Source organism: Nanorana parkeri, unplaced genomic scaffold (genome assembly GCF_000935625.1).
Source record: "Nanorana parkeri isolate BGI_ZX_2015 unplaced genomic scaffold, ASM93562v1 scaffold528, whole genome shotgun sequence".
NCBI lineage: Eukaryota > Metazoa > Chordata > Amphibia > Anura > Dicroglossidae > Nanorana > Nanorana parkeri.
This window is the reverse complement of record NW_017306796.1, coordinates 555,036-569,000: the sequence shown is the minus strand read 5'-3', so window position 1 is coordinate 569,000 and position 13,965 is coordinate 555,036. Positions and strand designations below refer to the sequence as shown.

At 44.5% G+C, this 13,965-nt stretch overlaps 1 protein-coding gene across 1 annotated transcript in view; it reads right to left on the bottom strand.

Moving 5' to 3' along the window:
* Positions 1-13,965, bottom strand: part of RELB (RELB proto-oncogene, NF-kB subunit) — a 57,056-nt gene that overhangs the window by 39,089 nt on the left and 4,002 nt on the right. The window contains exon 3 of the mRNA XM_018561496.1: positions 9,269-9,356. Within this exon, the coding sequence (XP_018416998.1) occupies positions 9,269-9,356 (88 nt within the window). The remainder of the gene's footprint in view (positions 1-9,268; positions 9,357-13,965) is intronic.

Sequence of the window (13,965 nt, the reverse complement as noted above, 5' to 3'; positions counted from 1 at the left end):
AAACATGATAATTGGTGGTTATTTCTAAAACTTCATGCTATGTGTAATACATATCAGTTCAATGACAATTACACAAGTTTTGCTATAAGCAAATAATTGCTCACAAGTGGAAAACATCCCGAGTTGTGTAAAACAGTGCTGGTGAATTAACAATGGCTGGTGTATCTGTGCAACCATACGGCAACCTAGTGCTGCTATGCAGTCACGGGGAACAGATGGAGTAATGCTTTTCCCATATTGTGCAAGAGCAACTACACTGCCTGCATCCTACTTTGTGTTAAAAGGGTCACCGTTACCCATGCTGAAGCAGAACTTCAGTCATAGTACGTTTTTTAGTTTTCCAAGAGTGTGGAAGGGTCAGACCTATTGTGAAGAACTGATTGCCATCTGTGTCCCCACTAGAGGAATTGCACTTCATTTCCTGTTCCATGGACATGACCAGACGCCAATGGAAATCTGTATTAATAGAGAGGACATCTCATCTTCGACAGCTGTCACCGGAATGGGTGTTCCAATGGGAAGAAATCCCTTCTACTGGATTTGCGCTCACTTTCTGTCCCATTAAGAGCGTTCATCAGGACAAACTGCAAATATGGCTCTAGCCAGTGCAAACACAGAAAGCAATACAACTGATCCTAGACCTGACCCTGAGATACCAATCTTTCTCTACAATCAATCTAAAACTAAAAGACAAGTTATGGCCTGAACTGTTGCACAGAAAATGCCCTATATATATTTTTGCCTATTTTAACAAAGTTCCACACTGTTATATTGTCATATGAACATTGTGACTGCAAGGTGTCTTTTTAGGCTCACGCACACAATGCTCTGAGACCATTAATGCCCAACTCTGGGCATAATTATTTTATCGGCGTTCAATTGGCTGTACAAGGCCTTTGCTGTAAAGCCACCTACCATAATCAGAATTGCCTCAGCACTTCTAGAGCTCAGTGATGCGGTCACATCTCTGCCCCGTCTCCTCCTGGCTAATCACAAAGCAAACAAAAGCAAGGAAGGAAGGAGGACAGCCCTGGAACTGGCCCCATGAAAAACAGGACAACAATGGAAGACCATATTTCAATCTTAATAGGTTTCTAATATATCATAGGATATCAACTTCCTTATTTAATAAGGTAGTGCAAAATGAAATAACTAGCTGCTGCCCAGAGCAACCAGTCAAGTTTCGTCTTTCTCCTAACGAGGTGAAACATTCAGTAAAAGGAAGTATAACATTTCAAAGATGATGTGAAAATTGCAGTGGTTCCAGGCACCAATTGTGGAGCATTTTGCACATATCATGCTGATGACTCTTTACCTTACTGAATAAGCCAATATGTACTGTTGTGGAACAAGATAAAGGCATTTACTCACCTAGTTGGTCATGCAGAAAGTAGCTCGAACCTAGGAGAAACACAAATAAAAGCATTTACAATCTATATGTCAGCTAAGCAAGTCTCACTGAAAATGATAACAGATTGCGGTCAATCAACCAATTGGATAACAAAAAAACACAACTTCCAAGGATTGCTCAAACATACTACTTTAGATTCGGAAAATCTGCATCCATAAGGACCCAAATAAGGTGCGTTTGTTTCAGGTGTGGCAAAACATGTGCTCCAAGATGGAGACACTCATAGTTTAGAGTTAGGACCACACTATATGGAGGTGCCTTGGCGTGGCTGTGCGGCTTTCACATTTTCTGCAGAAGACGCGTATCCAAACCTCTGCTGTTTACCTTAGTGGTTAGACAGGTTTTTTTGCATGCTGGCTGGTGAGTGTGCCTGGAAACTTTTTTTCTGTTTTACCGTTTCAGGTGTGGAACGCTTGAAAAAATCCTGTTTGCAGCACATTTTATGCCTTTTTCCAGCAACTTTTTCCTGGGAGGTGACAATATTACCCCCACCCCTCTTGCAAGTGTAGCCCACCTGGCTACATATCTAGCGTTCTCTCTATTCCAGCACATGCAAACCACCTTTACATTCATTCCTATGGGAGAGTCATAATCATGGTTGCCTTCAGCAGCCCAGAGTATGGCCCATCTATTGGAATGAATGGGGTAATGGCATGCATGCACACTAAGACATGCCAGTAGGTTAATAGGCCCCAGTATGATATTCTGAGTGGGGCTGCCCAGTGCTGCAAACCTTCCTTTTGAAAATGTCTTTGCCGGGTCCTCTTAGAGTAGGAGAAAACCAGAGTACACCCATGCAACACAGAAAGAACATTCAAAACAGATCAGGGCCTGGATGGAATTCGAACAAAGGACTCCAATGCTGCAAGGCAGAAGTGCTAACCACTAAGCCATTGTGATATGAACACACCGCTGGTACATAAGTTGGAGCAGCTCTAGTAATAACTTCATGAGCCTACAAGCAGCAGCACCCTCTGCAGTTGTGCCAATGCCAATGCAATAAGAACCCCACCTTCTGCAGGTTAAAATAGAACTCCAGACAATCTTCTTTTTAGATAGATAAGGGGGAGGGTAGTAACCTAAGGGTCTCTGTCAGTGTCTTGGTTGCAGAGCTCTCCCTTGAAAAAGCGCTGTAACAGATACAAAACTGTGATAGAAATGGGATGGCCTTCGGAACCTCCACCAGCTTTTTATTACTGTCTCTGCCCTTGTTAAATATTTTGTCTAAATGGTGTCACTGGGGCAGGAAGTGAGGGGAAGCCCCCCCAGTGATGCCATAGACAACCATTCAAACCTTACAGACGTTCCCAAACCTCCCCCCATTCTATCCAACTAAAACAAAATAAGTTTTGGTTGGAGTTATACTTTAAGTGCATTACAAAGCATCTGAACGAATTGTCTTCTTTTTCCTCTCTTTATGACATGGCGGGCCAAATGTCCTCTTCGTTACATGATTTGTATACAGAGACCACTGAATGGGAACGTCACTCTAATGCTAAAAGTATTCCTCTATCTTTTAGGCATGCTCCTTCCACACATACCCGAGTCCTCAAATCAGATCTTGGACTGGGCCAAGTGCTTTGTGTTTTCATTTACGTCCTCCCCAAACATAGAGACATTATAGAAGGCTGTCTGCTTAGAACGTTCTTACCAATGGATTTAATCAAATTCTTCAAACTGAGTCAGAAGACTTGTATTTATGAGGATTGGTATGCTCTGAGTCATTGAAGAAGACCCAATTTAGTCAGTTGGACTGGAGCAGCTGGCGTACGTAAAGTGTGAGCAGTCTCTCCAGAATGCTTTTCAAAAGATTATTAAACCAAAGCGGTCGATTCAGTACAAACACAAAAATGCCGTACTGTTACCGTGCACTGTTTACTAATGATTAATGGCATAGATCAGCCGAATTTACAGCATATACATTATTTTATTCAGAAGAGGAGAAGAAGCCATTTGAGGTAGGCATAAAGGAACATTTCGAACATAAATCAGTAATATAACAAAATAATTAAATTGCAATGGTTAAATAACCACTTCATATGAAAAAACATCTGCACACCAATATGATTTATATGTATAAGAATAGAACATTCTGATGAGAAGAAGTTAGTCCGAGATAAAATATTAAACACTGGTGAAATATTCATACAGCTAACTGAGCTGACTTTAAAGGCCAATGTGTATCTACTGTATATGGGCTCATTCACACGGCCACAGAGGGTCATACATGCATGGGTTTATGCGTCCGGGAGGCACCTACGCGTCACAGGTCTTTCATGCAAATGCAGCCTACAAAAAAAAATCAAGTACAGGCTGACAGACACAGCCACTGTATGGATCTTCCCACACATTTTCCTGCTGCATATGCAACTCAAAGTCTGTACTTGGGTATGGACAGGGGCTGGAAGGAGAGTCTGTAGGAGCCTGAACATGGCTGATTCGTTGATCGCAGTTGCAATGCTTTCCAGGTAGACTTTGCCTTTAAGTGCTAAACTGAAACATTTAGGCCCCTTCACAGCTCCATTGCGGTGCTTAAACATGCGATATAGCATGCACTAAAGTGCATTGTGTTAAGGGATTCATTTTGAAATATCGAAATGTCCAAACCAGCTCACCCTCCACTGTTCTCTTTGATAAGTGTGCTCCTCCACATTGCCAAGTTTGGAATCACAAGTTGATCAGCATAGCCAGAATACAAAACCAAATCCTTTATTATAATCCATTTAAAAATAATACAAGATTCAAAAGCCGCGCTCCTCTGGATGACGCTTTAGCCACTTGGGTCGGGTCTTGTTGATCAACTTGTGGTTTCAATATAGAAAATGCAGCCAGTGTACGCTAATGGAACAAAAACTGGACCTGCGGCTCTTTTGTGGTGAACTGTAATGCATGGTAAGTGCTTCAGGGTGGGTCCATTAACACCTTCTGTACTGTGTATTAGGGTGCCAGTCTAAACAAATGGTGTCATACGTTCCCACAACACGTTTTACGTAAAATGGTGCAGAATATGTCAGCCTTGGAGAAAATAATGTTTCGGGCATACTATATATTAGAAAGGTAAACTGTTTTAGTATATTCTATGTATTCCTTTAACATAAAGGTACGTTCATTATAAGCCATTTTAAAATCATGTGACGTGGCATTATTATTCCCTATTTATTTTCTAATTTTCTATTCTTTCTAATGCTATCCTTTTTTCTTAAAAGGAGAACTATGAGATGAGTGATTTCCACTCACCTCATAGTTCTAGCCGACCTGTGACAATGAGACTGTCACAGGTCGGCTCAGTAGATCGGGAGTTGAGCGAAAACATACCAGGTTCGCTCACCTATCGATCCTGTCACGGCTCTCTGCCGTGACAGGGGGAGGGGCTGGATTCCCCTCTCCCATCTGCCAGCGCTGACTGGCCGATCGGACGGGGGCGGGTACAGCTGGCTCATTCTAGATGGGCAGAGCCAGCAGTCACTTACGCAGCTGGGCGGATCTCGTCATCTACGTCGGGATCCGCTCCGGCTGCGGCGTCTCAGTATACCCGTGAGCTGTAGCTTGCGGTATACTGAGCTTAGGGTAACGGGAGGACGCTTGTTTGTGTCCTCCCGTTACCCTAAGGAGAACTATGGGGAAAAACACTGACCCCATAGTTCTCCTTTAATGCTTTTTCCACAATGTTGTAGAGAATACCGAATCATTCACATCACCTGTCCCCAAAGAAGCTTACAATCTAATCCCCTTACTACAGTCAAAAACACACACAGTACAGCCACTTAACCTACCAGTATGTCTAGAAATTATGGGAAAACACAGAGCTAGTGCACATGGTGGGGATCAAATTGAGCACCCGAACACTGGAAGGCAGCCACTTAGCTACCAAGTGTCTGTTTAAACAATGCCTCTATTTTCAGCACTTAAAAAAACAAACTCATAAGGATTGGGATGTTAGCTACTGATGTGAAAGAAGACGTTCTTTCAAAAAAGACCTTTAGATTTCATGGTAAAAGAAATACAAACAAAAGATGGTTGCCACTCATGCATGCATGACCTAGCTGCTGAAAGACTGCTGTACAAACATGCACAACTAAATGGGCTGAAAGTGCATATTTATGCTACGAAGAATACATACAGGGAGGCACCCGAAAGACATCTGCGATATGGAAGGAAAGTGATCAGATGGGGAAAAATCAATGCAGATGATCAAGTCTACCCTCACGAAGGCTCATGAGGGGGATGTCTTAAACAGTCCGGGAGGTTCTGCGCAAGATAAAACTTGAAAAACGCATAGTACACACATTTGCGCGTTTCAAACCAAATTCTACTATGACCAATTTAAGTGAAAACTCACTTGCAAAGTGAAAATGCTCTACTCCTTTAGGAAAGCAGCCACAGTGTGTACTAACTCATTAACCACTGAGTAAGCGGGCCTGCACCAATTATACCGCCCATAAAGATTGTTCCATGGAAGCAGGCGGTGGCATCAACACCAACCACAGTGTGTACTAACTCATTAACTCAGTGCGGTCCGATCAAAATAGTGCTTGCCGTATTTTGATTGCACCGGACCGCACTGCAGGCACAATGTGCCTTGCGATCCCGTGCGGGTGATCGCATTGCTGCCGGAGGGCGTGGCTACGGTACCATTCACTTCAATGGCCCTGCCACGCCTCCCCCAGGCCCAGCAATAAAGTGAGCCAGCCGCAATGCGATGCAGTGCATTCCGGCCCCAATGCAATGCAGTGCGTTCGACAGATTCGGACTGGAACGCACTGCTTATTGTGTGAACTAACCTTTAAGGCTGGGTTCACACCTAGGCGTATCGAATATGCGCGTTTGTCGCGGGATTTCAGTGTTTGAGTGTTTTGCAGAACGTTCGAACGCGCTACAAAACGCCCAGGTGTGAACCAGGCCTAAGACTGTTCCCATGAAGCAGGCGGTGGCATCAACATCAACCGCAGTGTACTAACTCATTAACCACCAAATAAGCGGGCCTGCACTAATTATACCGAGAGCTGAAATAAGAACAATGGCAACCTTGACAGTTATTACCGGAGGCATGCCTTGAAAGTAACTATTTTGTCAGACACTAAATTGGTGGGTATAGTTTGCCTTTAAGTTGGCCATACACTGGCTGAATTTTGGATGAGCCCTGCTGAAATTCAAGCAGTGTGTGGCCCTGTCACCACCACTACTGTATGTTCGACAAAAGTCGACGTTTTGTCGAAGGCGACAGTCCGAACAGTGAATGAAACCAATCATGCCATGCTGCTTTTGACACTGTTGACCACCCGCTGCTCCTCATGGTTCTCATCCTACTTATCTACGCGCTCCTTCAGTGTCACCTACAATTCTATCTCCTCCCCTCCTCTTCCTCTTTCTGTAGGGGTCCCCCAAGGCTCAGTCCTTGGACCCCTCCTCTTCTCCATCTACACCTCCTCCCTTGGTCAACTAATAACCTCACATGGCTTCCAATACCATCTCTATGCCGATGACACTCAAATTTATCTTTCCACTCCACAACTCTCCCCCTCAGTGTCCTTGCGTGTCACTAATCTACTAAATGACATATCAGTCTGGATGTCACAACATTTCTTAAAACTCAACCTTTCAAAAACTGAGCTCATGATATTTCCTCCACCCCGTGCACCTTCCCCCAAACATTTCAGTTGTGATTGATAACACAACTATCCAACCCTCCACCCATGCCAAGGTCCTAGGTGTCATCCTTGACTCGGACCTCACCTTTCTTCCCCACATCCAATCGCTATCCAAATCCTGCCGCCTTCACCTTCGTAACATCTCAAAAATACGCCCCTTCCTCACCAATGACACCGCAAAACTACTCATACACTCCCTTGTTATCTCTCGTCTTGACTATTGTAACTCCCTCCTCATTGGCCTTCCACTACACAGGATATCCCCCCTTCAGTCTATCATGAATGCAGCTGCTAGACTCATTCACCTTACCAACCGCTCAGTGTCTGCATCCCCCCTCTGCCAATCCCTCCACTGGCTTCCACTCGCCCAGAGGATAAAATTCAAAATATTAACAGTCACCTATAAAGCCATCCACAACTCTGCCCCCGGATATATCTCAGACCTTTTCTCAAAGTATCACCCTAAACGTCCCCTCCGCTCATCCATTGACCTCCTGCTTTCCAGCTCCCTTGTCCACTCCACCCATACTCGCCTCCAGGACTTCTCTAGAGTCTTTCCCATCCTCTGGAACTCCTCACCCCAACCTGTCCGTCTATCTCCCACCTTGACTGCCTTTAGGCGTTCCCTAAAGACTCATCTCTTCAAGGAAGCCTATCCCACCTCAACCTAACCACTGAACCTTCACATTCTCGCATAATTAATTACAACAGCTACCTCATGTATCATTTCCCCCTCCTCTTTTAGATTGTAAGCCCTCACGGGCAGGGCCCTCTTTACCATCTTGTCTTGAATTGTATTGTAACTGTAATGTCTTCCTTATATTGTAAAGCGCTGCGCAAACTGTTGGCGCTATATAAATACTATGTAATAATAATAATAATAATAATAAATGTCAGCCAGACACTCCCCGGTGTCAGAATACAATAGCCCAGTGGGGGTGTTTTTTCCTCATTCAGCCCATGGGGGCTATCCATGGCTCTTCTCATAGGCGAGTGTACAGCCAATTTGTCTATAAGAAACAGACTAGGGAAACCTACATGGATCATCATATTGCATCAATACAATCTCAGCCTCACAGATAGACCTGAGAAAGCCACAAAGAGAACGGTACTTGCCTGACTGCATTGTGCCAGGTGTAAAGTTTGGTGGAGGGGGGATTATGGTGTGGGGTTGTTTTTCAGGGGTTGGGCTTGGCCCCTTAGTTCCAGTGAAGGGAACTCTTAAGGCATCAGCATGCCTAGACATTTTGGACAATTTCATGCTCCCAACTTTGTGGGAACAGTTAGGGGATGGCCCCTCCTTATTCCAACATGACTGCACACCAGTGCACAAAACAAAGTCCATAAAGACATGGATGAGCGAGTTTGGGGTGAAGGAATGTGACTGGCCTGCACAGAGTCCTGACCTCAACCCGATAGAACACCTTGGGAATGAATTAGAGCAGAGACTGCGAGCCAGGCCTTCTCCTCCAAACATCAGTACCTGACCTCACAAATGCGCTTCTGGAAGAATGGTCAAACATTCCCATAGACACACTGCTAAACCTTGTGGACGCCTTCCCAGAACAGTTGAAGCTGTTATAGCGGCAAAGAGCGGGCCAACTCAATATTGAACCCTACAGACTAAGACTGGGATGCCATTAGAGTTCATGTGCATGTAAAGGCCGGCGTCCCAATACTTTTGGCAATTTATTGTATGTGAGATAGGGACCTTAGATTGTAAGCTCCTTGAGGACAGGGAGTGATGCGAATGTGTTCTATATAAAGCGCTGTGTAAATGGTCGGCGCTATATAAATACCAATAATAAATAAATGTCCACTTTGCAGGGACGAGATAGTGAGACTGATTCACTAAATGAGTTGGGAACATTCACACAATAAATTATGTAAAGTTTAACATCAATCATCCAATCATGTGAAAAGCAAGCTCCTGCAGTTATGTCACCTGCACACTGTGATGTCATCATGTCCATTTACTTGTGCTGATCCTGAGGATGCCGGGGGACATTCCCCAGCCAGAGCGGAGGGGGAGAGATGCGAGAGGTCACCACCATGGGACTGAGGATCGGACCGGACCCTTGCATTGCAGGAGTAGTCCCACTGCAAGGGTTAATATTGTATTTCTACTTTTGGAGCCAAATTGGGATAACGCCCGCTTTATATTTGTTCCCATTCACATTACATAAAATATGTAAAAATTGCTGCTTACCTTTCTGCTTGCTTACAAATCCTTCCTTGCTTTCCTCTAATGTGTAATGATAACCACTTCCCACATACGTGTCAGCACGGTGGGTGGGCTGTAACGTGGGACGTATGCATACATGTGTCCAGCCAGTCCAATGTTGTGTGAGTGCACAGCGCCCGAACAGTCACCGTATACAATCAGGAGCCAGTGGGATGGGCTTCTGATTACATGACCGCCGTGACAGCCAATCACAGCAAAGACATAAAGCCCACCTCTGTCTCCCGTCATTTAGAACCCCTAAAGGGCTGATGAGAGCTGGAGCTAAGGTGAGTATGGAGGGGGTTGGGGAGTTCATGTTTGCTTTGCCATAATAAACCCTGTCGGTTTGTCAGATCCTAGTTATAAACTAGATGTGTACACTGCCTGTCCTAAAAAAGGGTTAAAGAGATCTCAGGGCTTAGATGGTACATTGTATTTAACACATTTACACAAAGACCGGCACTTCAATCTGCCCCCCTCTAATTGTACATCACAAGCTGCCTATAGCGTCCTATATACAATTCTGCTGCAAAGAATCAACTAGAAGGGAAGAAATATCTTATGCTGTGTGAATTGTAACATATAAAACATAGTGTGTGTGTTTAGGGGGTTCTCCATTTTGACCACCAAGGTGGCAATACACTTTTAGTCACATGACCATAAACAGCCTGGGGTCAGTTGAAAAACATTGCAGCCATGGTGAGCGGGAAACATTCACCGGAGGTACTGTAGCCATGGTGAAGGAGGGACATTCACCTAACATTTTGCAGCCAAAGTGAACATTCACTGGAGATCTTGCACACAAGAAAGTGACATCAGCCATGTGTTTGTGGCCTATTCCCAAATGATAAATTGGATTATGAGCAGATAATTTGTTTTTGGATACAAAGCCAGAAGGATCACCTACTGACATCATCAGATGAATCATGGAAGGCACAATCACTGAGTTTTGAAATCAGGGACACAATATTAAATTCCAACCCCCTCCCCCCACTTCTTCATAGCAGAGGAAGAAGACAGAATGGTACAGAACTGTCATCCGATATTCATCTACCATACAGGCCCAAAGCAAACTTCGCTGAGACTTGTAGTTCCCCAACACCCACAAGATGACTGTCACACCTACCTGCCCTGCCCGGCTCCCTCATCCTGGCTGTACCCGGGCACAATGTCAAGCTGTTGTGAGTATAATGGAGCCCAGTGGGCGGCCGTGGCCCCGCTATGGCCAGATCACAACTCTTCAGATAAAGTTACTAGACTCTTCCTCCCAGAAAGCTGGAATTCCCCGGCTCCGGGAGCCGCTCGCCGATTGGCTGCAGGGAGCCGATGACACGGTAGTAGGATGGAGCAAGGAAATCCCCCTCCGAATGCTGGAGAACACGTGACTTCCTCTTTCCTCGCACCACGTGGTTCAGAGAAGAGAAACAACTTCAATGTAAACCTCACCATAATGTAAACAGAGCCACGCTGGCTGATCGAGTCATAGATGTGTTCCAGGTGATCGGTATGCACTCAGATCAATCTCCTCCAATCAGAGGAGCCCAGAGGAAGGATAGAACACAGAGACTTTACCTTCATCACCAAGATGGAGAATAGTTCTATAAATCATTCACATGGATTACTGTATACGATGTAGAGAAGACTACTGTATACAATCCAATGTATGGAGGATTACTGTACAGTGTACACCTTTCACCTGGGTGGAGGATGAGCGTATACGTTCCCCCCTGGGTGGAGGATGAGCGTATACGTTCCCCCCTGGGTGGAGGATGAGCGTATACGTTCCCCCCTGGGTGGAGGATGAGCGTATACGTTCCCCCCTGGGTGGAGGATGAGCGTATACGTTCCCCCCTGGGTGGAGGATGAGCGTATACGTTCCCCCCTGGGTGGAGGATGAGCGTATACGTTCCCCCCTGGGTGGAGGATGAGCGTATACGTTCCCCCCTGGGTGGAGGAACCAAAATGTAACATGTATAACAAACCTTTTTAATGGGATAGTTAACAGACCAACAGGGAGCTCATTTGTATGGTATACATACACTTTAAAATGCAGAGGAAGCATACAGACTACCTGCACAGGGCTTCAGCTATTTAACCCCTGTCCATCCCTTTACCCTTTGTTAGTTATCTGGGAACTCGTTTTGCTTGCCTGCAGGGATGTTCAGATACCAGTGCCGATACTTGGCATTTTCACGAGAACTACCAGGGTTGCAGCGGGGACCTGGCTCTAGCACCCCCACTGCTGTCCTGAAATCATTAGTCCGTATTGTTTTAGAAAAACCGTCACATGACAATAAACAAAAATGTATCAGTACTTGTATCTGTGAGGACTTGGACAAGTATCAGTACTTGTACTTGAAAAAATGATATTGGGGCATCTCTTATGTATGTTAAAAAAAAAAATCATATACATTAAACCAGAGATGTACAAATCCCAGGAGCTCCGTATCCACCTTAAAAATGACGACAGCTGCCTCCTAACTTTTGAATATTTCTCTAGTCTAGGAGCTGGAAAGGTATCTTTACGTGTACTTGTACCGAGCACGGTACTTGGTACCTGAACATCCCTACTTCCCTGTTTGTAATACAGCAGAACAATTCTCAGACACAGTTGACTCCTTGTGGTCTCTTCCATGAGCTAGCCTAATGTATTCGAATATGGCACTATGATGCTCCTTAGAGGCCTCGGTGAGCTTCAGACCTGCATTGGAAACCTGAATCTGATTGGTCTTTCATCATGCTATTTCATCATGCAGATAGTGAACGCTCTACAGCACAAGCTCTAGCAACAGAACCTACTAACTCACATGTGAGGAGCTCTCTGGAATCTATTTTATTGGAAGAAAGTGCAGTTTAAAAAAAAAACCTGTCAGGACAGAAATACAGAGGCTACATTTTCTGGCTTGCTTTTACTAAATTGCTGCCATCCTTATCCTTTCTTCACTACTAGGTGAACCACTAGCCTAGAACAAGTATATGTATATGAGATTTTATCAAATTTTATGACAATATTCACATAAATCACCATTATACAGTGTAGAAGTGATGGCCAACAGATTGTAAATCGTAACAATTTATAAATTTAGGTTATCGATTTTCACCTCGTTGCTGATGACGTGAACTTTGCTCACAAAATGCATCGGAAGCTCTCATGTCGCCCTTGTCAATACTGATTAGATATTGAGATGTGGATTGCTATATTATAATAATGTGGTGGGAGTGAGACTGAGGTGGAATAAGTGATTGAACCTATATTATGTTTTAATTTATATATTTAGAATAACATGAATTTTGTAATCACATGACAATGACAGGTGTGCCTCAGCCCCATTTAATACCACTTGGCTGAGATTTCAGGACACCCAGCATACACTTTTGTTCCAGGCCAGAGACTCCGTACATAACTGAGTATGGAATTGGATTGGATTCCTGGAGCATGAACCTTTAAAATTAAAGTTGCATACATTTACAACCCCTGTGCTCTGGCCAGTCACAAAACAATACAGGTTTATTAAACCTTTTTACTATTTTAAGTTGTAGACTAACTTTAAAAAATTATCAAAAAAGCATATGTAGTCAAATGAAACCTGTACTGTGAAGCTGCGATTGTGGGTTGCTTCAAAATGATGGTTCCCGGGCTTCAACCTGGAAAAGAAAAAAAAAAAAAGCATGCATATTGAAATAGACATGTAACTCAGCAACTAATTTGTTTAGTTTCAGATCGATTCGGATATTTTTTTCGTCTTTCGGATCCAAAATTCGGTTCGTTATTCTGATGTTGGGTCCCTGCCAATTTTCATTGCAGAATGATCCACAACAACAGGAAGTTGTAATGCAACCATCAACAGCTAAAAAAGAAATGGGATTGGCCAGAGCACAGCCACATGTCCCATTTTGGACAGATCCGGCACTGCATACTTGTTTTTTGTTTTTGTTTAGATAAGTGACACTTAACTCAGAAGTTAAATGTTAAAAATACATTCAAGTACCTTAACTATTAAAAGGAGAACTATGGGGTCAGCGTTTTTCCCCATAGTTCTCCTTAGGGTAACGGGAGGACACAAACTAGCGTCCTCCCGTTACCCTAAGCTCAGTATACCGCGAGATACAGCTCGCGGTATACTGAGACGCCGCAGCCGGAGCGGATCCAGACTTAAATGACGCGATCCGCCCAGCTGCCTGAGTGATAGCTGGCTCTGCCTATCTAGGAGGCAGAGCCAGCTGTACCCGCCCCCTCCCCCGTCCGTTCCGCCAGTCAGCGCTGGCAGATCGGAGTGGGGAGAGGGGAATCCAGCCCCTCCCCCTGTCATGGCAGAGAGCCGTGACAGGATCGAGAGGTGAGCGAACCCGGTACGTGTTCTCTCACCTCCCGATCTACTGAGCCGACCTGTGACAGTCTCATTGTCATAGGTCGGCTAGAACTATGAGGTGAGTGAAAAGCACTCACCTCATAGTTCTCCTTTAACAAAAATGTATCTTTGGCTGTAGATCCTCAAACCATCTCTGAATTGGTGCCGACACTGTCCCTACTTTTGGAGGGCGGCTTTTTTTGTTCCCCATGGTCCCTGTGTGTTGTAAAGTAGCCACTGCTCCAAGCCCACTCCTGCGATGGACTACAATGTCATGTTTAGTTTACTAATTTGTATTGAGATTGTAGTCCATCACAGGAGTAAGCTTGGAGC